Source organism: Siniperca chuatsi, linkage group LG2 (genome assembly GCF_020085105.1).
Source record: "Siniperca chuatsi isolate FFG_IHB_CAS linkage group LG2, ASM2008510v1, whole genome shotgun sequence".
NCBI lineage: Eukaryota > Metazoa > Chordata > Actinopteri > Centrarchiformes > Sinipercidae > Siniperca > Siniperca chuatsi.
This window is the reverse complement of record NC_058043.1, coordinates 26,413,674-26,440,209: the sequence shown is the minus strand read 5'-3', so window position 1 is coordinate 26,440,209 and position 26,536 is coordinate 26,413,674. Positions and strand designations below refer to the sequence as shown.

Genomic DNA, 26,536 nt, shown 5'->3' with positions numbered 1-26,536 from the left:
TCATGCTTATTTTAGCTCCACTGCGTTGTGTGTGGAAATTAGACGAAAGCAACTGAAAAGGAGAGAATCACCAAGGTGATTCATCATCTGGGGAAAGGCAGCGTATGCAGCAAACTGTGGAGAAACCTGATGCCCTGTGTGAGCTGGATGGGAGGCTTTAATGTTCAGTGTAACAAGCTGTGTGGCCTAAAAACCTTAAATTATTACAGGCGAGACAGAGAGGAGGACAAATAAGAGACTGTGAGGGGGAATAACATAGTAATAAATAGGGTAAATAAATAAATGGCTTTAAAGTGTAGATGCTCTGGTCCTGATGGGGACTCACTGCAAAGCGGGTGAGGATGTACGCTCCCGCTCCCACGCCGATGCCAATCACGCTGTTGACCCTGCAGAGAAACCACCGATTACTGTGGGACTGGAGATGAATAGTCAATTTATGCACATTATCATTGATCAGCAATCAACGGGGGGGGGGGCACTCACTTGAGCTGAGTCATCACAGAAGGCAGCATTTCCGCCAACTCGTCCATGGTCGGGTAGCGATAACTGGACATGGATGAAACGCATGTGAGTCCATGTGAGTAGTAAGTAAAGGATAATTTCCTTATGTTTGAATTAATCAGTGAAACTGAGTTTATCATAAATTTAAATACTCAAACACTTTTTGACTAATAGGTTGGATGCTGAATGTGTTTCCATTAGCAAATGAATTTCCAGCTCACTTTACATTCTAACTAAATGAATTGATTGCGGCTCCTCCATCAGCACTGAAATAAATGTGTTCCCATTCATCAGTGTGAATGTAAAACCAGACACCCACCCGCTGGGGAAGGGAGGTGCACCCTCCTGCTGTCCGGGCGCGTCCACATGAACCACTGCAAAGTGCTGCGTAATCTCCTGCATGTCCTCATAGTTGAACAGGGTGTTGAAGCACGACTTGTCTAGAAAGGTGCAAACAGAGTGTATAATAATATGAGAGTTCAGGGGCTTAAACTCTGTCGAGGACCTGAGTGTGACTGTCAGGTGCTGAGGTTAAAACAGAACGGTTTCATCACATCCAGGACACTGTGTATTGATGAGTCTATTTTTGGCTGACTCACGGTTGAGGCCGATGTCGTGATAGGTGAGGATGATGGGTCTGTTGCCCTTGGGAACGCCTCTCATTGTCACATGGAGAACGCCATGGGGAGTCTCAATGTCATGCTCCTGCAGCCACAGAGAAGAGAAGAGAGTACAGTTCAAGACTGATGGAACAGTACATGGTGTTTGTAAAGAGAAAAGGCTTGCACACAAGACCTAATATTCCACTACTTTAATGTGTAACGTGTGTGGCCTGTCTGTGGCATGGCCAATGTTGTCACATTTAAAGGATAATTCTGGTTTACATTAATAAAAACAACTATTCTGTCTTGGTAGGTAAAGCCTGATATAGCTTTTGCCCCAGAACTCCAGCATCATCCAAAAACTAAATTAAAAATAAAAGGAGCCATGTTTGGGTGAAATATTCTTTCATTACGATAAACCTGGCCAATACAGTTTTTTTCTTTTGGCTTGTCAAATTAGCAAAGAAGCATAAACAGGAAACTACATCCTCGAGCACGCTCAGTAATGTCTGCACAACACATAGATTATCACTAGAGATAGAAAATGCAGTCGCCGAGTTGTTTCAAAATAAACTACACTGTCCATGTTCATTGTAACAATGGAATGTCATTCGATGCAATGATATGGCTCAAGTGTTTTTAATCATTTTTGGACATCAATGGAGTTTGGCATGGAGGCATAAACTACAGTTCATCACCAGACTGTGGTTACACAGACAATATTTATTAGTAGGACTTTTTGATAATAAAACTCCAGCTTTATGCTTCAAGCAGTGGAATATTAATGATATTGTGTGGGCTTGTTCTCTTTACATGAAGGATGAAGGTTATCCATGTGATTCCCACAACAGGCATAAACTTCTAACTATTTCAGCTAAATTGAGCAATTTATGCCATACTGACTGATGAAGTAGACAAATGTAAGAAAATAAAATTCAACCCACATCAAGGCTTGAACACAGAAGTGATCATTTTATTCACAAAAATCAGATATAGGACACACATAATGACACATATACTAAAGTAAACACCCAATGACCAACACAGCATTTGGAGTTTCCATCTCCGATTGAGGATGCAAAGCATGCATCTCTTCTCCACCACACACCCCCTGTACCCTTGGACAAAGCACTGAATGGGCTGCCTGGGAAACATTTTTTTCATCTTGGAAAATTGTCTTTTTATCCGAGGGTCTGAAACTCACAGCACTTTCACAAGTATGACTCTGCAAAAATGAATGTCTTTGCAGAAAGACCCATTAAAATTCAAAGAGCTTCATGCTTCAACACCAGCTTCATTCTCCCCATCGCTTTCTTTTGAATATATTTCTCTATCAAGCATGAGGAAGCCCCACATTAGTACTTCACATTGCTTCTATAGAAAACATATTAAACGGCTTAAGGGTAATTTCAGCTGACACTTAATTTGACTGGAAAACACTGTAATGTGATTAAGATAAATGGGGGGAATTAGTTAAAAGATGACACAGCAAAAACTATCAGAGGCTCTCATGAGTGTTTATGAGATTCAGAAAGAATGTAGGAAGTGACATAACGGGAAGTGATAGAATAAGTGACAAAGCCAGTTTCCAGACTTCTCTCAGAATCACAGCATAATTTTGCGTCACACACACATTTCCCAAGGTCAGTATGATTTGGTGCTGCATACAAGGGTGTGGGTGTGTGTGTGTGTGTGTGTGTGTGTGTGTGTGTGTGCACTGCACAGAGGAGGAGCGGCGGGCTTGGCCCAGCGGCTGCCTGGTCTCAAGGCCCACTGGCCATCAATAATAAAGAGAGCGAGCCTGGGCGGACGAGAGACACAGGTTATGGCTAACAGACACAGAGGGAGCTTGACTGACTGTGCACGCTCCTGTTTTCCCTCATGGGTTCCCACTGCAGGCATTTGGCTGATGGATATGTGTCACAATCTCTTCAGAGGGCATGAAGGTTAATTCTCAAGGACAAGGCTGCAGTAATTTTCATCCGCAATCTGTAATGGACACAGCAACACAAGAGGGAAACTACTCATCCTGTCAGCAACGGAATAAGATATCTTCATTTGTGTGGGTGTTGGCACAGAGATTAGCCTGTCCCACAAAACATGAAAACTATGCACACGAAAACACAAAGCAACCCTCACTGACTGTGTGCTACAATCTACCGATACTGAATACGACCGCTCTTCCTGAGATGGAATAAACCCTGAAGAAACTCTCAAGTTGACAGGAAGCCTTGCACTCATTGGAGCCTTTTCACAGATAATGAAATGATTCTGCAACCTCGGCCGGGGGGGTGGGGGGTGGGCTGCTGAACAACCTGTTATAGACGGAGAGGACACTCTCCATGGCCGTGCTGCTGCAGAATTTTTGTTTTTAGACAAGGACAGAGTCAAGGACACTTGAGAGGCTTTGCTCTAAGAAACAAGGCACACTTGTTCAAATGCCTGCCTTCTGTCATGTGTGTGTACTGTACATGCGCCAGAAAAAGCGGGCATGTACGCCCCACCAGTGATAGGAAATGATAATGGTGATGGGAAAATAGGGGGGGAAATAGAAAATGAAGATGCACAGATAGATAGAACAAGAGATAGTCTGGAAGTGGATGGGAGGAAATAGAGCGTGAAAGAAAGCAGGGACATAGTGATAGAGACAGAAGGAAAGAGGAGGAGACAGGGGGCGTCCTGTATGACTAACAGAAGGGTGTGCCTTAAAACAGAAGGGGTGCAGCTGCCTTTCCAAACATGTCTTGGCACAAACAAGGGTGGAGAATCATGGAAAAAAGGGCTGTGGAAAGTGAGTGAACCTTTTATCTATCCATTTAGATCTTGGCGTGGTCTAAAAGCTGTATTGATCTGGGAGCTCTGCCTCTCACCATTTCCTTCACACACATACAAACAAACACACACACGTACGTACGGGTATATATGTACACACGGCAGCATCTCAAGAAAACAGACATGGGGTGGGGCTGCTAGCCTAGACAGCTAGAGGGGGAAAAGAGGGAGAGCACCACAATGGCAGCAACCCTTTTCCCTCTTTAATACATTCATGGTGGCTAGTAGTTGAACAAAGAGTGTGTGTCGATGTTTGGGGGGTTGTAGGTGAGACAGGAATACTGAGTAGGGGTTTGTGCTTTGAGGAGAGGGGCTTCAGGAGGTTGCCCGGGGCAAACGGGGAGGTAAGCACTTGGGTTTTGGTCCCAGAACGAAGGAGGGTGAGGGAGGTGGGGTAAGGTGAAAAAAGGAGAGCAGTATGTCATGCTGTTCCTCTTCCCGCAATCCCCCTCTTATCAATCCCTCTTCCCCCTCCTCCCTGTTTTCCCCGCCCTGCCAGGAATGGCATCAATCACCTCTGAGAGCAGCGTTACAGGGCAGAAACACCAGCAGCCTGCAAATGACTTTAGTGTACACACAAGAACATATGCATAGAGACATATACACACATCCATGTCTCTTATGCATGTTCTCCTGTGTGCTCATCCCAGGTACATGCCACCCTGGCTCTCTTTTGACACAAACACAGCGCTCCACACCTGCAGCACTAATACAGTATGTGTGTGTCATCGAAGCAGCAGGTTGAAACTATAAACTCAAGGTCTCTGCAGGGGAGGGAAGGAGCTGCTACAGTGGTTTTGGTGTGTTGTTGCTAAAGTGTGTTGGGGGTGAGTGACCTCCCTGTCTGTTTTCAGCGTTAACTAAATAAGTGACACAGCGATGGCACTATGCACCATCCACAGTCGTTCACCGTTCACTGGGCAAAACATGCATCCCAGCAGTTATGGATAAAGACAAAAATGTGCATTTTAGATATACAGAAACATGCACCCTAAAACACACAAATACCAACCACCCTATTGATGGACACCCACATACTGACAGGCACGTACACATCCTCCAGTTGTGGCATTGGCAGATTTAGAGACACTTGAGCACTACACACACATGCATCTTTCATATCATCACATTAAAAAGCACCACTGCACCCTGAGCATGTTTACGCTGTGCAGACGGCACACATGGGTACAGTGTGACCTGTAGGCGCGCACACACACACACACACACACACACTGAACAAATGTTCACCCCACACTAGCAGCTGCCCAAAGAGAAAAAGCCCAAAGTCTCAGCCGTCTGCTGAAGGTGGTGACAAGCGAGCCCGGAAAGACCCCCACCAGATTTTTCCTTCCTAGAGCCAGCAGCTGTCACCCTGTCTTTGGGGAAACCGCACAACAACCTCCCCCTAATCTGAACCAGAATCCCCTGCTGCAAGGACCTAGCCAGGTGTGTCAAGGCAGGCAAGACGCGTTTGTCACTCACCACTCCATTCCCAGAGCATGCAATCTGGTCCAGGTCCAGAATAGCTGACATGTTTTTCCCACGCAGGAGAGGAGTGTGTTATGCTATGTGCGAGTGTGTGCTGGTCAGCTTTGAAGATCTCCAAAAGGAGGAAGAGGGAGGGAGCGTTGGTAGGAAGGGAGGATGTAGGGTGAGGTGGCTAAAGCAGCAGCGACAAGGAAAAGAGGGAGGAGAGAGACACAGCAGAGGGAGTGAGGAGGAGATGGGTAAATAATCTGAATGAAAGCAGAAGAGGGGGGATGGATAGGATGCGAGAACAAGAGAGAGACAGAGACAAGAGGTGGGAAAGAGTGCAGGAAAAGAGACAGAGGGGGAGGAGAGTGAGACTGCAGTTTGTGCTTGATAGTCACAGCGCGTCCATGCATCCAGCCATCGGTGTGTCTAATTGGACTGCGGGCGTCAGGTGGGTAGAGGGGGAGGGTGGGGCTTGGAGGAGAATAGAGAAAAGGAGGGGGAGAGTGGGAGGAAGAGAGGGATGGGTGCTTGGAAGAGGGGTGGTGGGGTGCAAAGAATGCAGAGGCAGTCCTGGAAAATGGGCAGGCTGCTGACGTCACACTGTGATACTGATAAAGTGAAGAGAGAGGAGAGGAGAGGAGAGGAGGCTGACTTTGACAGCTCACCCTGGACTGTGTTCTGCATCAGCAAAATGGCTGCTTATCACTGAGATTTACCAAAAATTGTTTCCAGATTCACTTTGCTTTGCACTTTGCTAGCTTCACCTTGCTGAGGGAGAAGAATGTGAATGACCTCAGCATAAGAAATATCTCAACATGAATATCCATCATCAGACCCTGTTAATGACTTCCAACTGCAAGAGTGAGTCCCTCAGCAGGTTCTAGCATAAAATGCTGCAGTCTGACATACACTAACAACAGCTTTGCTGCAAATGTTGATTCATACTGAAACACCACTTTATTATGTAAATCTTCTTGCGCAGCTCCAGTATTCATTCATTTGTATCGACATTCAAAAGATAACCCTCATTATGTTCCAGTCTTAGGAGAAAATTAAACCACAACAAGCTACTATTTTTATTCAACATTCACAACCCTACACGAGAGGATCTATTTTATCCAAACCTGCATCTGAGTCATTTGATCCACATAGTTTATTGATCTCTCCTTTCCTACTCTCTTCTGTCATCTGCACAATTGCTAGCAGTGCAGGGTGTCATGCCTTTGTTTGAGACAGGCTGCTCTGTGCAGCCAATGGCACACATGCAAACAGCACAGTGTGGGTGGGATTACAAAGACAAGGGGCACTTCATTGGTTAGTCAGTGTAGCAGCATGTCTGGTTGTAAACTGCTGTTTCTCCCCTCAATTGTTCCTGTCCTAACCCACAGAGGGTGCCACTGACACACATGTAGTGTATGTACATTTCGAGAAATAAACATGTAATATACAGACAAGACAAATAAAAGTAATACAGATATTAAAAATATGTATATGATCCATACAATATGATGCCACAAGAGTAGCACCTCTGACATTTTTTTCCATAGAGATTTTTTCCCCACAGTTTAAGGTCCATCTCCAGTCATTCAAGCCAGATTGCAGTGAGAACATGACTAACTGTATGTACACTGTGATGTTCAATCACTTATGCCAGATTATCAACGCATGGAGATGACGTGTGTGACCGAACACATGTATACCCTTTCCTCGACAGAGCAGGTGCCTCTTCGTGTCATACACTGAGTTATTGTGTGTCTCAGCAGGACTCTGCAGTCTGAGCAGTCATACAGGCACTCAGTGGCGCTCTGGTCTGCATAGCTCAGTTCAGTGTAGAGCTTTGTCAGAATCTAAGGTTTGATTTCCACATGTCCAAGCATATTAAAAATGCACAAGCTCAGAAAAACATTTTGTACTAAACTGTCCACCACATGACATGCCATGGTTAATTATATCCTCTTCTAAGATGACTGAACAACATCTGTGCAATATAGTTTCTGTGATGCCTAAGCCTATCTTTAGGACATTCAGAACAGACAATCAACAGCAAGAAAAGCACAGCGGACTAAGAACACATTACACCAAACATAGCCCTCCAGCCACACAATGAGCAGGCATATGGCGCCCTCTGCTGAGCTTAATGAGACAGTGAGGATTTAAAAAGCCAAATGACTTGGCAGCCATTTGTCTGAAAAACAAAGTAGTTCTTCTAGTCCTTGTGTTGCAATGGTACAAGGTCAAGAAGAGAACTGGTATCAAAACTGGACATAACCATGAAATACGGAACCTAATCATTTATGATGAATAGACTATATGGAATAACTGTCACAAATAATAACAATAATCTAATAATACAAGCTCACAAAACATTTTGAGACAAAAAACAAACAAAAACATCACATGCATTCAGATCCCATGGATACCATCTCAACCATTTGCTCTCCACAGCAAATACCACCAACCCTAAGATGTTCTATTTTTAAAAGTGTACAGTCAGCCATTTCCATATCCATGAAGTAACTCAGTGTTCTTAAGTATGCACTTTAAAACACAGCAACTCCCATGGGTGGAGTAGGCTGACTCACGCCTTCCTCCCCTTCTCGCTTCTCAGTGGCGTAAGCAGGACATCTTAAGGGACATAAAGACTGCAGCACCACACCCTCTTGCTTCTCCTCTCTGACCCCACCTCACCAGCACCATCAACACTGCCCTCCTCATGCAGGTGCAGGGGTTTCACATGCCTGTTGCAGTACCTGTGGGCCGCCTGTGGTAGGAGCTTTAGTAGCAGGAAAGTCAAGAGGAAAGGAGCTGGATTTGTCCTCCAGCTGCTGAAATATGACATCGGCTACTCAGAGTGATGGTGCAGCGGTGAGGTCCCTTCCCCCACACAGACTATAATCATGGGAAGTGTGCTGCTAATGCCTTGTACTGCATGAGGGCTCTGGTTGTTCTTGTATTACTCAACTGTGGCAGTGGTACTCAGGCAATAATATTACACACCTTATTTCAACAACATTTGAATTTTTACATCACATTTGAGCTTATATCACTTCATCTCAAACCAGCAAGCCGAGTCTTGTCCTACACTTGCACACAAAAATGCACAAGACTAAAACAATAATAAATATCTACCATTTCATACATTTCCCGTTGAGACGAATTGGAAACAAAGTTGAAAAATCTGTAAGTAACACTAATTCACATTTGTAGCCACAACCACAATTTAGCCTACATACTGTGCTATTTGCTGAATCGCTAGTTAGCTAGATAACTCTTGACAGAATTTCTGCCCTAATGACTTGTTAAAACAGAAAAATACACACATTTTCTTACATTTTCATTTCTATGAACCCAAAAGTATAAATTCAGAAAGAAAATTATCCCTAATAGTTGTTCTTTAAATTCATGTACATGTTCTAGTTATTCACAAGATTGCTAGCTAATGTGACAACAGGCCCTTTTTACAGCAAACATTTTCACTTGTCATAGTAGGAAAAGTACAGGTGTTACTAATACCATTAACAACGGCTCTGTTCTATTCAAGTGTCCCAGTAAGCTATGACAGCGAGCCAGCACGCACAATATCAGGACCCTGAAACTGAAGCAGCTCCATGGAATTCAGCCATCATTAATTTATTCCGCTCATTTATTCTTTACACCTGTGCTTTTCCTGCTGTGATATGTCAAAATGTCTTCCATGACAAATGCCTACTATTATATCTATCATGTTCTCACTTTGGTGTTGAAGTGACATTATTTATGTGGAAAACTACCAAATAGCATTCAAAGAATCATCAGTTTAAGGATTTATCTAACTATAAAAAGAAAGGAATCTCTCTCTGACTGTCCTTCGATGTTCTCGACAACCGCTCATCGACTTCACACTTGGGGACAGCCAAATGAGTCAATTCATGGAGAGAGATCGCCGCCACCACACTGGCAAAAGATAAGTCATTTTGTAGGAGAGAGTGGAAAAGTATGAGGGGTCGCCATGTTGGATAATGACATTCTTCCGGTAACACTCATTGACTTCTTGCTTATTCACATGATATTTTGTCTGTATGCCACCTGGCGTGTTGGAGAATATTGCGACAGACAGCATGCTCGCAGAGGCACGTGCCACGGTGTCTCGCACGAGTATAAACAAAGCAACAGTTGGCGAGTGACACATAATTAGTCTTTACTAACTTAAATTATGGTTATGAAGAAATCAGTCAGTATGTTAGATTAATCTGTTGTGTAACTCCATGTTTACCGCATCTCTGAACCTGTCTGTGTCACTGCCTGTGGAGTTGTAGACTATTTTATATTTGATGAGGCCTTGTAGTGATGCCTGACCGCCGTGTCTATTTTATGTTTGAATAGGCCTTGTATAGTGCTGTAGACCGCTATAAAAGCTTATCTTATTAGAGAGGCTGAGTGGACTGGTTATATTTAGCTTTGAGAATGAACAAGCAAAAAAGTTGAACCTAGAGCCGATTGTAGAGGACTTCATGGTGCATAAAGCTCACAGAATGCCATTCAGACAGGTGAGTACAATGACAAACTCTTGAATTGTAACTCACTTTCCATATGAGAGCGCTATATGTGGTGTCAAAACGCTTAAGTCTCTCCTTTGCTTTAAGATTAGATCATTTATCCCAAGGGGAATTGTTGTGCAGCAGTTGCATTACAAAGTTGGAAGAGTGCAAATATGTGTTTTTGTGGCTGCACTGGCTGTAGAGTTTATATTGTTTAGTGGTTATTATTATTTCATTTCTGTAGCCTAATAATATTTGTTGCACCCTCCATGGTGTCCATAGACTTTTCATTTATTGTGGGTAATTTTTGTTGAATTATTTTGTCCTCTTTTCTGGTTTTATATTGTTTATATTTAAAGTAGGCCATGTATAGTGTACTGTGTATAGCTGAACCGTTCGTCTATCGATGCATGTAGAGCGCGGCATGCTGTCTTCAGTGCTGAAACAAAGTAGCTTTACTGTATGTTTTCGTAGACATATTGCTTGGCTCACTTAGTGACAATTTGTGTTTAAGCATAGGATAGGATATAGCAGCTATTTTACAGTTGTGAATTTTAAAATGACTTTATCAGAAGGGCCCCTCGAGAAGGCTCGGCCCCGTCAATGCTGAGAGTCTAGCTCCGCCCCTGGATTGTACATTTTTGTTTTTTTATGTGTGCAGTGTGTCTTTGGCCTACATTCAGTCAATTAAATGTCATTCAACAAAACAGAAATAACACTAATGATTAATATTTTTTTAGGTGTGGCCCATGTTTTGGGAACACCTCAATAAACTGGTGACATATTGTAATATTACTGTGTTGTTGATAAAGTTTAAAAAAGGCGGGAAAAAACTGGTGGCGCATGCGTACGTCTAAAACAGTGGGTCTGGAACTGCTGCGTCTAGAACTGCATGGGCTCTTCGGCTTTGCAGGAGAAAGGTTCCAAACAGGCACGTTTTGAACGGGCACTGCCCTAGTCTTAATAATTCCTTGAGACTCCTGAATGTGACTGTGTGTGGTCAGAATGGCTGCCATGGAAAAAAGGTCAAATACACTTAAGTCTGTCTCAATACCACTGAGACAAATCCTGGTACAAGTCTTTCTACACTGTACAACCGCAGGACCTGGATTGAATCACAAGAGGATGAATGGAAAGAAATATCACATTGAAAATATGAGCAGCTGAGTGAGAGCAGCATTTTATGAATGTTAATGTATTAGTGACAATGCAGACAGGAATGGATGCTGGGGAGCATGTCTGCTACAGCTAACATGCTTTACTCTCCTACCCTGCCTGCAGCAGCTATATTTAGCTCTGGTGGGATGCTGGAAGCAGCTGTGACTGCAGAAAGTGAGAGAGGGATAAAAGATTTAACCCTTCGCAGCCATGATGCTCATAAAACACAGCAAAGTGCTTGCCTGTGAGAAGTCACTCCTCATGCAAGATACTCCTTGCAAGAAAAAGCTAATTTCAAAGAAAACAATCAAAGAAAGGTATCTGGAACACTGCCCGCTCAAGGCCAATACACCTTTTTCTTGAATGATAATTATGCTTAATTTATCACATAAAAAGACCGGACTGCGGTTGAAATGAAGTTCACACGGTTAAAGTTTCTGAAAGACAGAAACTATCACACAAACACAATCTTACTGTGGGAGACATTAGCTGAGACAACTATTAAAAGATATCTGAAATCACTGCACTTGTGTATCTCTTCCTGACATTTACTACGAAAGTGCACTCTGTAAAGATCACCTACATCCATCACACAAACAAAGAACCATCCCTACACATAATCACTCATACGTATTTTCCTCATATTGCAGCATGAAATGCACACCTTAATAAAAAACATGCGACAAGGTGCCACATGAGGCACAGGCTAATAGTCTAAAAGTCCTGTGAAAAATCTCTAGAGGTGGTGCTATATCTTTACCAGTTTTGAACTGAACAGACAAGCATGTTGTTAAAGCCCTGCATTGGAAGACAAAAACTGTATGATTCCAAAAAGTCAGCTTCCAGTTATTTTTTCTTGTTGTTTTTTTTTTTAAATGGTATTTTGTGAAAAAAGAGAACCCCTCTTTGAACAGAAATGGTAGTCTGAGATTTAATCTGCCCAAAGTCTATCAGAGTGTATTATCACCTTGGTCACGCCTATCACATGCTAATCAGGTACTTAACAGTGATGAAGTAGATGCAGCCAGAAAACAATAGGCCTGATTACTGATTACTGGGCCATCTTGAAACTATTAGGTCAGCTTCAGGTGAAACTAGCTAGGCAGATTCCTTCCTGAGGGCAGGGCTTATGTAACTCAGTAGCTTAAATTTCCAGTTCCCGTCCAATTTTTTCACAATTGAGAATGACTTCCGGATGGGAGCCGAAACGTCTTGATTCTGAAAACAGTGTCCAGATGACTACGACTGAAACCTTCTCTACGATAGAACACTCCTGGACGAATGAGGGACTACACCGTCTTAAGTAAACACAATGCTAACCTCTAAATCTTCTTTATAGGGTAAACAAATAGGCCACCAATGTCATTGTATGATAGCTTTTCATATCAGTACAAATTATCCACAGTCCACAAACAAAGAAAACCTAAAATCAATGTCTCAAATTAAGCTATTGGTTCACTCCAATGGTGTGTAACAAAACAACCAGCCAAGAATTTACATTTTTCCAACAAATATCTACCCTACACATGCTAGCCCTCTTCAGTATGGTTTTCTGTTTAGACTCAGGTAGTGTCCTTGTGTTTTCTTGCTCACTAGTACAATGGCTTGAGCTGAAACAGAATTCCAAATTACAAAAGTCGGCATCGTTTCGACCTTTCCCCTTCCCTCCACAGACACACAGATGCAAAGGACAAACAAGCTGGGCAACAACTGTGTATGACAAAAGTATATAAACGCTGTCACCTTGAAAAGTTAATGGCCAATGTGGTGGATGACCCTCATTGATTTATCCACAAAAAATCCTACAATTTCCCCAGCATGTGGTGTGCGGTAAAATTGGATGTTGCCTGTGAAGAACGGCGTTCAGATGTAGGGCAAGCAAACAAATGGGTTCAGGAGTAGGGGTGTGAGAATGGGGCCATGTTCCAATGCCCAAACCCCCTTCCACCAACATAACTACATCTCCTCTAACCATGGCAGAACAGTGCTTTGTGTAGGAGCAGAGAGCAACACTCACCTGGCAGTCAAAATCTTGAAAGTTGCGTGCATTCTGCAAGAAATGTAAAAAGAGGAGAGTTAAAATATATCATAGGCTACTCATAGATGCCATATTTCTATAAAGCCAATAATAATACCTATTGTACTTGTGTAACACTCTGATGGAAGTTCATTCATTGTAGATAAATGGCACTGCAGTGCAGGTGTTGCATGATGTGTTGGATTTATTCAACATAAACGATGCTTCAAGTATACATGTGTGTACAAATAAAACAAAGCTGGTGGAGTCCCACTTTTTACAAGCTCTTAGCAATTTTTGGTTTGTGATATATTTTGTCAGAATTAGATCAAAACATTTGGTCATTATGCTACAAACAATAATCATTTCTGATCAGTTTGATTTCAGCACATTTTGGCAGTGGGATCCAGATAAGAGAACTGTGCCCAGATTGCAGAAAACTAAGCACATCACAGATTTAAACTGAGCCTGATGTAATGTCACTAGTATCTGCAGCTATTAGGGATACATAATTGTGGCAATTCTCTGAAACAAATTGTCTTCTTCTATGCATCATCAATCTCATTAACACTTAGGTACAGGCACCATAGTAGGTCAAATGAGTTTAGTTTTCAATATCATAACAACTAAATTCTTTACACATATAACAGAAGTAATGGTGCAGCATTTTTACAGAGAGTATTGTCTCAGTTGGTGTTTTGTCTTTATTCAGACAGCAGGAAGCTACAGAATAGATGGGCAGTGAAGCGAGAGTGGGCAGTAACAACAGAAGATTCTTCTGGGATTCAGTTCTGGGCCAGACCAGTAGGGTGCATATGGGTGTAGAGGCAGATGGTGGCTATAAAGCTCTCCCTTTCTTCTTCTACTGAAATAGCTTTGCAGCATAAATCTTGGTAAAAACATGTTTCTAAGCCAAAGTCTACACTATTCCATTGCTATAATGCAGTTCTCAGGTGCTGAAGCATTGTAGAGACACGATGAAAGTACAGGAAGGAACCAAAAGCGCTTGCTTTGGTTTCAAGTGAATCGCAACATGTTAGCAACATTTCCATGAAGAAAATACCCCCAGGTTTATTATTAAGGGTCTATTTACAAAGCACCTTCATCAAGGTGAGCTGCCTCAACATGTTGAAGAGAGTGATGTCAGTTTTGATAAATTTACTAGCTTCTTCCAAGTAATCCGATTGGCCAAAGATGCAATGTAACTGCAGGGCTTATGTTTTTTATTTACTGTTATGTCAACTGTTGCACTAGACAAGGAGTTGCTTATCCTTTTTTCTGTTTTTTTTTTTCATATGTATGTTCTACTTTGAAGCCAACTATGATCACATACATTCGTAAAATTTGCTGAACACCATTAAACTTGTTATGCGTTTCTTTACTGTTGTTATGGTTACTTTGCTGCTGCAGACAGTACTCAGTTCTTCCTAGTACCTGGCTGCATCATCACTGTAATCATTCATTAATGTAATATCTGTATGGAAATCAGAACCTGTTTTCATCACTTCTACATAGCATCAGGGAGAAAATGAGAATCCTCTTTCATCACTGTCATTATCTCCATCTGCTTTCAAGACTCCTGGTTTGTCTTTTTAATGAGCTGGCCACTAGGTGGAGTGAGAGGTCAGTCCTTCATTCACATCATTTGTATGATGTCTATTCCCCACCCTGTCACCTATTTTATATTTACAGATTACACATTTACACACAGATTGTTAATCTGTTCACACAAATAATACTGAGACACAACTATCTCCATACAATCCTCTCAGACCTGATACTTCACTACTCACTTCTCCTGGGAGGCACTATACCCTCCTGACTGTCTGAGAAAGTTGCCTGTGGGGAGAACAAAACACTCCTGTGTATCCACAGACACACCCTCTTTCTAATCAGCTGCTGAGATGGAGCATGGAAGAGGAGGAGGAGGCCAGAAGAGGATGGGAAGAGCTTTGATCTGCCATTGGGTTTTTTTCTCCTCCATACTTCCTTCTGTTTGCCGTCGCTCAATTGCTAAAATCTTTCAAGCTCTTAGAAATAAAGATGAGTTTCTTCCAGCTTCCCCTTTGATCTCTCTTCGTTCTTGCTTGACTGTCTTTTCTGACTTTCTGGGTGTCTTACGTTATATGCCCCGCTTCTCCTCTTCTCTCTTGCCTCATTCCGTCTACAGCCTTTTTTTTGTCTTTTGACTCTCGCCCTTCTTTTCTTTTCCCTCTTGACTGTCGAGCAGATATGAATAATTCACTTTGATGAACAGCACAGACTGCGCATGCCTTGTGTATTAGCGTATGGATTTGCATGGGGGGGGACCATATAGGGGTGCTCATTCACTTTAAACGTGCACCACATGTCTGTTTAGCTTGTATGTGTGGTTCTACATATTGGTTCAGGTGCACAGTTGTGTGGCCTGTGGCCTTAGCAGCTTGTCGATATCCTGTCCTCCCCACAACTCACCTTATTGGTCAGCAGTGGCTTGATCTCAGTCAGCTGTACATCCTGCAGCTCATCCATCTTCCTGTCTCGTCACTGTAAACCACTCTGTCCAAGAAGAAAAAGAGAAAACATTATACTAATAATAAGCATTAGCAGTTAGGAAAGCAAAATTGTACATTAAGAGAACATTGCATAAAACACCACTGCTGGCACAAATAAAGACCTTTCTATGCACTTTTCAAAATGAATGAATAAAATTCTTCAGAACTGATGGAGGATGTCTGGATTCATATCTGAATCATGCTTGATGGTGGTTTGGTTGCTGTAACTAATAGCCTTTTTTTTTTTTTTTTTTTTTTTTATAAATCAACAATAAATATGTCGATTATTTTTCAATTATTTGATTAATTGTTTAGGCCAGTGGTTCTAAAACTGGGGGGTGTAGAACTAGGCATGGATGACCAGGGAGAAGAATGTTGAGCAGACCTAAAGTTGCATGAATATGAGTCATGTGGTGACATAAACAAACAAAAGTGCTCTGATTCTAACAAGGCTATCTTGCTAACCTGTATTTTGTGTTTATTTCAGTAAAATTCAACATGGCTCATTTTATTAGTAGTTTCCCTGGTATTGTTAATGATTGATAAAAATGAATCTGCTTTTTGCTGGGGGGCATGAATGTTTTTCAGCTTCTAAAAGGGGGGCATAAAAAGTTTGAGAACCACTTGAACATGTCAGAACATAGTGAAAAATGCCCGTCACAATTTCTAAAAGTCCAGGGTGACATTAAAAGTCCTTGTTTTGTCTGTCCAACAGACCAAAACCTAAAGTTATTCACTTCACAGTGATATAAAACTGAGAAAAAACTGTAAATTCTCAAATGTAAGAAACAGGAACCCGGGAATGTTTGGCAGTTCTGCTTAATAAATGACTTAAACGATTGATCGACTAACCAATTAATCTATTATCTATCTATCTACTATCATGTATATGATGATGCAAGAGCAGGCTGGGAAGGGGATAAAGGGCATTTTCTCTAATCAGACGTCAGGGAAAGGTCACACTTCCATTCCACACTGATGGTGTGCAAACATACACACACACAAAGATGGATCGGGCCAGGTTTAACAAGAAACTCTAAAGCCCACCTCATTTGTTTTCCCCTTGAAGCCAGCCGTTTGTCCATGCACATAATTACTGAACAAGAACACTGAGACAAAAATGTCCCCCTCCCCCACTTCCCCTGAAATGATACCTCTTAGCTCGTGCCTGTTTGCACAAGGTGAGGACAGGAAGTGGTACTGAATTACCTGTCTGCACCCTGGAGAGTGGCTCATGTTGCATATAACAGCAGATGGAGCCTCTGCCTCTTCTAGGTCAATGCTTACAAGTGAAAGACAAAGCTAAACCCGCCTGCACCGCACCACAAACATTTGTCCGAATAGATGCACATAATGCTAACAGACAAACAAGAAGTAAGGGCAAATGCAATTGGGCAGAGGACTAGCCAAGTGGAGGTGCGGCTACAATTACTTCCTGAGTCAGCGCCAACCCTCCTGGAACGACCTTGAGATGCTGGTATCAGATAACCTTCAGGGTTGGTTAGCAATTCCAGCAGCGAACTAACAGTGGGAGGTACCAGCAATGATGACAACACGCCATGCCTGTGTTACCAGCAGTTTTATCCCTGACAAAGTCTGAACAGGCCTGTTGACACATGACTCAAGTCAGAGGTCATCCTACTCTGGCAACAGATTGCACCTTGCTTGGAAACAACCAGGGAAGCAGATGGGTACAAGTGAGCACAATCCTCAAATTACACAAAACAGTCGGGGGATTATGTAGAAACATCAAGTGTTGGAAGAACTCTGCCATCAGCATGGGGAGTGAAAACATGCCCGGCAAAATCCCTGCTGACAAATCCGGCTCAATGGTGGGACTAAATAATATTTAGACAAGTGAACAAGGAAAAAAGAAAAACAAATACTCTGCATGCTTGAGCGGATTGAGCGTATTGGCCGGATCAATCCATCACTTCCTCAGGCTGTCACAAAAAGTGGAATGGAGGCAAAAGCCGCTTTAATTGTAGCCGGCTAGCTGGGTAATCAAGGTGTTAGGGGAGACAGTGTCAGGTTGAGCTTAAACCAACTGACAGACTGACTGGGTGGCTTTGACAACCCACACCCCACTGACCCCTTTTAATGGGTTACTTGGGCAACTAACTACCATTACTCCCCGACCATCATCCTGTGCTTCTTTCTTCGATTTCCACCTGAAAGACATGTTCCCTGGGGGCTCTAGCAGATCTCAGACCTCCTTAACCTTGCATAAACTCACCTGAAAGAACACCAGATCCCATTTAGCAACATCCTCCACCACTGCCACCCTTTCCTTACTACCCAATGCCTGCTCTACTGTTCAGCATGCACAGCTGTTGCCATAGAGACAAAGCTGGTTGCTGATGTTTATTCTAAGCTGGGCTAGCCCCCGGGGGACAGATGTGAGGCAAGGAGACAAGGGGAACAGATAATGGTAGAAGGAATTGATCAAGTGAAGCTCAAAACATGTGCGTTCAGCAGCATTTACCTCTGACAATCACAGGGGCCTCAAATGAGCCATTCAGACTGTCTAGATATGACATCAGTAGTAGTCCCAGGTGACTGAGGGAAATTCCATTTGCAATCTGTGCAGCTTTCAGGCTTTGTCCCATATTCACACCATACCATTAATGTGGATGAGGATGGGGGAAGGGTTGAGAGAGCTGATGATGTAGAACAAGTCCCTCTAGCCTTGACAGCAGGAGTGTCTGTTGTGCCGTACCCCTCTCAAAAATGGCCTCCCTGACACCAGAATCTTTTTTTTTTTTTTTTTTTTTACTCAGCTCTTTCGCTTGCAGATGAATAACACACGAATTGCATGCTGGCTCTCACACAATTTCCTTCATCTGTTCTTCAAGTCCATTTCCCTGCATGGCATGTAGCTGCCAGCAGGGCCTCATCACAGCGCTAAATATCATGCCACGCAGCGAGGGACAAGGGGGCTGTGCTGGGTGAACTAACGATAGCAGAAACAAATCGTGTCAGAGGAAAACCACATGAGGCCCTTTCTACGCAGCAAAGGTCAGCCTTCACTCTAGCCTAGTGTCAGTGCTGCCTCTTGGAGACCGGGAAGTTTTCAATGCTGTCACAATTACTTTATTAAAAGAATAGCAAAGACATGTTGAAATCTGTCAGTTTAATAAATGGATAACTTATTTAAACATCCCTCTCTCTCTCCTTTCTTGTTGGCAAGCACTGCTGCCTACCTCACACACATCATCTATGGCTGAAAGAGAGAGGACATGCCTTTACCTTGCAGGCGCCAGAACGCATGCATGTGTGGACACAGAGGCGTGTGGCAAAACACCTACTGTAGATATACGGTGTCTCTGCCAACAAAAAGTAGTCCTGTAGCTGCCATGTCAGCAGACGGCGCTGAGTGATCGATGAACACATCCCCTGCTCCTCCTCCCACTTTTCCCCCCTCCCTCACACATCTTCCTCATCCTCCACTCTGTGCACTCTCACCCTGTCTTTATCTTTCCATCTCCATCTCACCTTGGGCTGTCAGGAAGTCTAGGCAGGCTGCATGATGGACGACTGAGAGCCCAGCTGTGATGCTGACCCTCCCTATAGCCCCTTCAATTAGGCCTCTTTCCTCTTTATCACCATGGCAACCATGACTTCTGATTTACTCGTTGTCATCATCATTCACATCACGGCCGTGTTTTGACTGACCTCTTTGGCTTCAGGTTGACCAAAGTGAACGTCTACATAGTGACCTAATATTAACCTACCTCTGGGTCTCTATGGAGACTCTGACTCAGCCATCAGGTGTATTGCTATGGTGAGATAAAGCAAAAATCCTTAACTGTCCACACGAACTGTCACCATCTGCAGAGGGGAGAGGTTTACAGCAAAGATGGTGGGGTTGTGGTGGACGGTTGTGTAACAGCCTGCTGTTAAGCTCAATCTGAAAAAAAAAACGTGATAAAAATTGGCTTATGCTTAATTTCTATGTAGAAAAATACAAACGTGACTCTTCTAGCGCATTGGCTCCAACTTGAACAGACTTTATTGGAACTGTCAACCAGGTCAAATGCAGCCTGATAACCCATTATAATCCAATCAAAATTTCTCAGTTACAGAGTAAGGAGAGTGTCTACAATCACTGTAAATATGTGTCTTTGTGTTTAACCCATGGATTACCAATGTATTAATTCAAAAACATTATGGTTTATTTATTATATTTACTTAAACCTCAGACTATCCCTTGATGGATATTTTGTGTGGTATGCAAAAGGGTTTCTTGCTTAAAAGCAGTCAAAACATTGCAGTTATTTAGATGAGTACAAACTGTTTCCACCAGTTTTGAAAAAGCAGCTAATTTGATAAAAATAAAAAAAAAATTTTAATTACACAAAACCATGTATTTCTGTTGATTTACAGTAAAGGAATATAATATGACCATGAATTATGAAAAATGCTGTGGTAGTTTTCCCAAGGTGACAAAACAATCACTTGACTACAGTATCATACATAGATCATCCCTTATTCCTCCTCCACGTCACAGTCACATGACACCACATTATGACTTTAGCTGCCCAGCCTCTGCATGGGTTGTTGACGGTTCAGACAGAGCATTGCTGTGTGTCCCAATTCCGGGGCTGGGTCCTCCAAAGTCTGCATTTCTAGACTGAACACGTCATAACGAGCCAACAAGGCCTTTCCCAAATCAGCCTTCTTTTGCCCAAATTTGAAGAACATGGGTATAAACTTCACTGTTTGTTCCTGTTAGTTGCCTATAAATTACATTAAAATTTATATAGATTTTTACATATATACACTATTAACCTGGTACACTTTTTGCCAGTTGTCCACAATATTTTGAACTATAAACTCTTAAAACCAGGGCTTGAGACTAAGTTGAGTCCCGTCGTCCCAGGGATGATAGCAGATGGGTTTCTCTCCTCTGAGCACTGAGGGCGGGGTGCACACACGGAGTGGAGCAGAGGAGAGACAGGTGAAGTGAATGTTACTCGAGTTGAGGACAACTCGTTACGTTACGTGGCACTGAAATTCATCTGTCGGGAGATGCAGTGACTTAAACCAAAGGTGAGTAAGAAAATGTATAAATAATATTGTTAAGCTATGAGTAGAGGAAAAATCTGCTAGTCGCTAGGCTAATAGTAATAATTTATACAGTGTCAAATCCATAGGCTTAAGCTAATAATGCAGATCAACAAAAAACTATTGTTTTGTCTATAAACCTTGAAACCCCCCCAAAGCAGTCAATCTAGGGGAAACACCGCTTAGTGTCTGCTATATATTCGGGACAGGCTATGCAAATCAGGGCTGGATTCTGTTTTGTTTTAAACCTATTTCTTTGAATGGAGCAAAACAAATATAATTATTTATTTCCTCAACATTTTAATGGTGTTTTTATTATGCCACTAACGACTAAAAACTGATGATACTAACAAAGTAAAGAAACAACATTTTGATTTTGGGACGGTTTACATTAACTTCGGGACGGTTAAAATTTTTTTTCGGGACGGATGGTTTGCCGTCCTGCCAATCAGTCATCTTTTTCCCCATGCCGTCGTCTGCCTGGACCCATTGGAATGCAGCGTTAATGTACTGTGTCCATCAGAAAATCCAGCACTTGATTTGGGACATAGCTATTGACAACTCATTTCCAGGGAGAGGAAGTAGTGTCACCTGCCTGTCTGCTTTCTCCTCGAGTCAAATTATTCTAATGACAGTTCCGATCCCAGAGGAAAACAAGCGTGTCTGTCCTCAACTGGAGCCTCAGTCTTTGCATCACAACAGAAAATAGGCCAGCACAAATTCCAGAGATACTACCCTCCTGCCATGACAAGAGCCTAACTTCTATGTCCACCCTTCTTTATGTGCAAGAGTGTTTTGCTGTCAGGGCTACAAACAAGTGGAAACAACTTATCCCTGCACAGTCACCACCGTGGTGACGCCTTGCTCTTACTTTTCCATCCAGGGGAACGTCACTAGAAATCTTTCCCGTCCAACTTTTCGTAACCAGGCCAAGCCTGTGTTTACAATTCCCAGTCTGCGGAGGCGGCAATCCTTGCCGGAGTAAAGCTAATGAACTGTGACAAGGCTCAGTTCCAGATTATTGCTCTAACCCGGGCCGTTTGGTAAGAGAATTAGAAGAGGAAAATCCATTTGTTTGACATCTCAGCCCCAACCCCCCGTCTTGTCAGGTGAACAACAACCTGGGTGATAGAAAGAATAGTTGAATTTTTTTCTGTTCTATTCTATTCTAGAGGCGAGGGAGGGAATTCTGATCTTGAGTTTGCTCTTCTGTTCTCCATCATGGAAAAGCTGACCTATAGCTCAGAACATCCCCTACTGATACTGTCAGCAGACATGCACAGATGAATGAGCCAGGAGACCAGCATTCACACACACTCGCACACAGCTCCCCATGCTTCACATCTACTTAATTAAATGACAGCTTGCTCTCCTGAGGCTCCATCATCCTCCTTACAGCTTATATGATTCTCCTGATACTAGCTGACAGATCTTTTCTTCTTTTGACAATATAACAAAAACTATGATGAGACACCTCTCTCGTCTTTTTCTGTCATGATTCTATCAAGATGGTCTGTTCTTATCCAACACCCACCTCTGATTTTGAAACCAAACTGAAAACACTTGAGTTAGGTAGCTTTGACACATGATCCTGCTCAGATGTAAGTTCACATAATGGGTGTATACACACAGATACATGAAGATGACCACTGAAAAGAAGACAAAGCAAAAATAATACCTTATTGGTAGCAAAGACAAAAGGAAATGCAAGATAAGCAACTCCTTTTGCCAGAGGAGTTATTTTAAGCTATTTTAAGTTAATAAGGCAAACAAATGTTCCTCCTCAAATACCGACCCCCTTCTTTGATCCTTCCAGGATTTAACAGGTCTAATAAATGCCAAATACTGCATTTCTATAATTGACTCATACCTTCTTTGGAAAACAAATCTGAAGGCAGACTCACTCAGTCACTACCGCGTTTAATATCCTGAGCCTACGGCCAGCCATAACTCAAATTGCAAGTGATAAAAATGTTGTAGAGGTCGTACTTGGATGGGACATGGGATATTACACACACAGGGACAATATTGCGATTGCTATAAGACACACACACACTCAACAGCATTTGTGCGTGGGAGGAGCCTCATGACCTTGTCTTCTGGGTCATGATATTCATTCACAGTGTGCACGTCTTTGTCTCTTTAAAATGTGTCGAATGGACTGCACAATTACATCTTTTTATGGAGGAAATCTTAAACTGATTGTCACTTGAATTTTTCTGTGTATGTGTCTGTGAGGAAAAGCCTGGTTCATCAGCAAAGATACTCATTGGCACGTAGCAGCCACTGCACTGATCGGCCTGCCAAAAAGGGGGCCCCCCTCTACACACACTCAAACTCTGACCTAGGGCTGCACAATTAATTGAAATATTATCAAAATTGCAATATGTGCCAAGTGCAATATCTAAATCACAGATGCTGCAATTTTTTGATAAAGGTAAAATGTTGCATTATAATGAAGTACTGAAGTGCTGCAGAGATGCCCTTCAAATCTTCTTCTCCAGAAAACATGTTTGTTTGGTACAGTCCCCAACAAATGTCAAATCATCATAATTTAAATAGTTTTTCAGTGAAAATGAAAATTGTGACGCAAAAAGATCATTCCCACTAATCGTGAATCATATCGCAATCGTAATATCTGTCAAAATAATTGCACTCATCAACCATATCGTGCAGCCCTACCCTGACCTCTATACTCACACAGGATTAGGGACAGCCTCTGTTGCACTCACAGTCATCCATGTAAACAGGCACATAACCTCCAATATACAGACACACACAGTCTCAGACAACTAAAAGCCCAGTATACATACACCCACAGTAACACATACTGTATACACTCATACACATCTCTAATCCTTCATGGCTACTGAGTGCAATACCTCTCTTGTTATTCTCTGAGGGCTTTTAAAGACTTACATTATTACAACATCTGGCTGTATTGATTTATAACCACATATCTATTGGTATCATGCTTCACCTCTCATATGAAAATACACACAGCCAGGGAGAGTCTCAGAGGACAGCTAACGGGCTTCCCAAATACAGTGCTATGGTTCGTAAAATTATTTGTCATAACTTCCGGTGGCGCGCTAAATTTACTGCACTAATACACACCCAGAGACCAACAGCAATATTTTCCACTGGTGAAGTGATGTTTCGGACCAGTAAACTGGAAACTCAATTTATCCATTAGGCCTGTTTCCGACAAGGAAGTGTACGCAGCAGTTATGAATTTTGTATGTGTATGATATGTAAGGCCTTGAGTGTGTGTGCGAGGGCAGCTGGGATGTGAGTCAGCCTTCCCATGCTCCTCCCTGCTCAGTACATTGTACTATATAGCCCCACAGAGTCACCCAAGCATCTATTTTGGTCTTCATGTATAAGTAAAGAAGTGGTCCCCGCATCAAGCTGCATATCAATTTTGAGTGAGTCTTATAGGTCAGTGGTTCCCAACCGTTCTGGTCTAAGGTAGCCCACAGCCCTCTCAATAGAACTCACGTACCCTTCATCGATTCCTACCTATCATGTACCAAATGTATAACACTATTGATTATATAAAAGTGGATATTATTACAATATTTTTTTTCACACAATTGAAGTATCAATGTTGGTTTGGTCAGCAATCACACTACTACCACTTGGAGTGAAGCTGAACGTTCCAACTGTTTATCCAATACTTTTAGCTAATTATTGAAACCATTTATCCAATACTTTTAGCTAATTATTGAAACCATTTATCCAATACTTTTAGCTAATTATTGAAACCATTTATCCAATACTTTTAGCTAATTATTGAAACCATTTATCCAATACCTTTAGCTAATTATTGAAACAATTTATTCAATACTTCTAGCTAACTATTTCAAGCAGTTTCCCAATACTTTCAGATACCTGTTTGGACTTCTGTGCTCGCTTGCTGACTAGTTTTCACACACACTTACATAATTACAACAGGTACAGTAGTGTTCAGGTGTTACAGCTGCCTTAATATGTGGATATATTCTTTCAATCAAGTCAGAATATCTATTTTTTCAAATTAGTTGAGCTACTTTGCAATCTTTTCACGTACCCCCTGGCAACCGTAAAAGTACCCCCTGGGGTACACGTACCCCTGGTTGGGAATCACTGTTATAGGTCAATGTGTTTTGACCGTTAGATGTGCTTGTGTCCTCTTGCCGCCCAACGCCTCCTTCTCTTGTACAGGACTATAAACTAAGACTAGACAATGAACCAAAATCTGCAAAGTAATGACATAATCTCTTAATGCACTAAAAAGGTACTCATTTTGCAATTTTTAACTGTAAAATTGTCTGAATGCCATATAATGGCATAATAATGGAGGTTGATTGCACTTATTGGGAGTCGCTTTAGGCAAAAGTGCCAATGTAGCTAATATTCTCCTGTTCGGGTGGGATAACTAACACCTTAACAATTTTTATAGTACATGGTGACCTCAGGTAATCCCCCACATAACTCCACCCAACTTAAACCTGAACTGAGGTGGAGGTGCCTGTGTAGGTGTGACGGACCCGTAACTGTTCATCTGTAAGCAATCAGGACAAAGATATCAGAAATGAGCCAATGGCAATATACAATATATTCACTCTGTGCTTGCCACACACTCATGAATGATGTTTTTCATCTTTCCTTTGACTCTACATAATACCCTGCAAGGCACTGCCACAGCTGATCCTTTCAAATGATGACAAATAGACTAATAAGAGAATGGCAATACAGACAGCAATTTAGATAGCTGTAGCTACATGACACACATTATCAATAAATCAATACACACTAGCCTAGACAGGTCTCACACAAAGGCATGAAGGGAGGATGAGGTAAAAGGAAAAATTTATCATCACTACTAAGGGGTGCGCCAAGAGGCAAATGAGTCTTGATAAATCTCCTGTGATAGGTTAGAGAGAGGTGTGAACCCAGCTGAATGAGTCTCTCCTGGCTAAGCTCCTCCTGGTATCTGGCTATAAATAAGACTGAATGGCCAGGCCTGTCGGCCCTGCACTCAGTGCTGCTAACAGAGTACCTGCCCCTACTCCGCCACGCTAGGCTAGCTGCCGCTCCGTCTGTGGGGATTTCCTCTGCCATGCTCACTTGAGCAGACAGCACAGAGAAAGACTAAGTGCGAGAGGGATGCTATGTGTGTGTGTGTGTGTCCTAGATCCCAGCTGGCTGATGTGAGCAGGCACAGTTTCCAGAACAGTGGAGTCCTGCTGGAGACTCAGCAGGATCTGTAGACCGCAGTCAGACTGGCCGAAGGGCAGCTGTGGAGGCAGCAGAGAGACCATCTGTGTAGCCCAGCCACTAGCTCACACACACACACACACCCGCAGAATCAGTTCAACAAGCTGGATGGAAACATTAGAAACCACTTCCATAAAACATTAACACAGCACAGAGACATGAGAGCCCTTGTGTCCAGAGATAGCAAAGACCTCTGCCTGTGAATACACCGAGGCCTTTGAGTCATAACATGTCTCAGTGTATCTGTGTATTTCAGTATGAATCAGTGCTAAGAAGCCTGTTGCCTCACAGGAACACAGCCTCTGCTAATAGAGTTATCCATGTGGTCAGCTTGACTGTCACAATGACTGATTACTGACAACTCAATCTCCCACAGAAAACACAGAGGTGGTTCCTCTGCCGCTTTCCCTTACAAATGCTTGCCGTGGAGGTTGGTGGTGTCCTTGGCAACCGGGGGGGGGGGGGACACCTTGGCCCTGTTTATACCTGGCATTAACATGCATCTTTGGTTATCCGATCACAAGTGGACAGCTCCAAGTACGTCAGTTCACACCTGGCAATCGCTACAAA

General features: G+C 42.6%; 1 protein-coding gene across 4 annotated transcripts in view; it reads right to left on the bottom strand.

The window, feature by feature from the left end:
• Positions 1–26,536, bottom strand: part of ndrg3a (ndrg family member 3a) — a 39,521-nt gene that overhangs the window by 6,848 nt on the left and 6,137 nt on the right. For 2 of the 4 annotated variants that reach the window (XM_044220007.1, XM_044220025.1), the window contains exons 2-7: positions 15,558–15,641; positions 13,104–13,136; positions 1,101–1,206; positions 821–941; positions 484–546; positions 326–386 (exon numbers count right to left, since the gene is read on the bottom strand). In XM_044220007.1, the coding sequence (XP_044075942.1) occupies positions 326–386; positions 484–546; positions 821–941; positions 1,101–1,206; positions 13,104–13,136; positions 15,558–15,614 (441 nt within the window). In that variant the 5' untranslated portion in view covers positions 15,615–15,641. Of the gene's footprint in view, positions 1–325; positions 387–483; positions 547–820; positions 942–1,100; positions 1,207–5,417; positions 5,779–13,103; positions 13,137–15,557; positions 15,642–19,371; positions 19,548–26,536 lie in introns of those variants that run through there. The other 2 variants (XM_044220016.1, XM_044220035.1) reach the window with 2 other exon arrangements.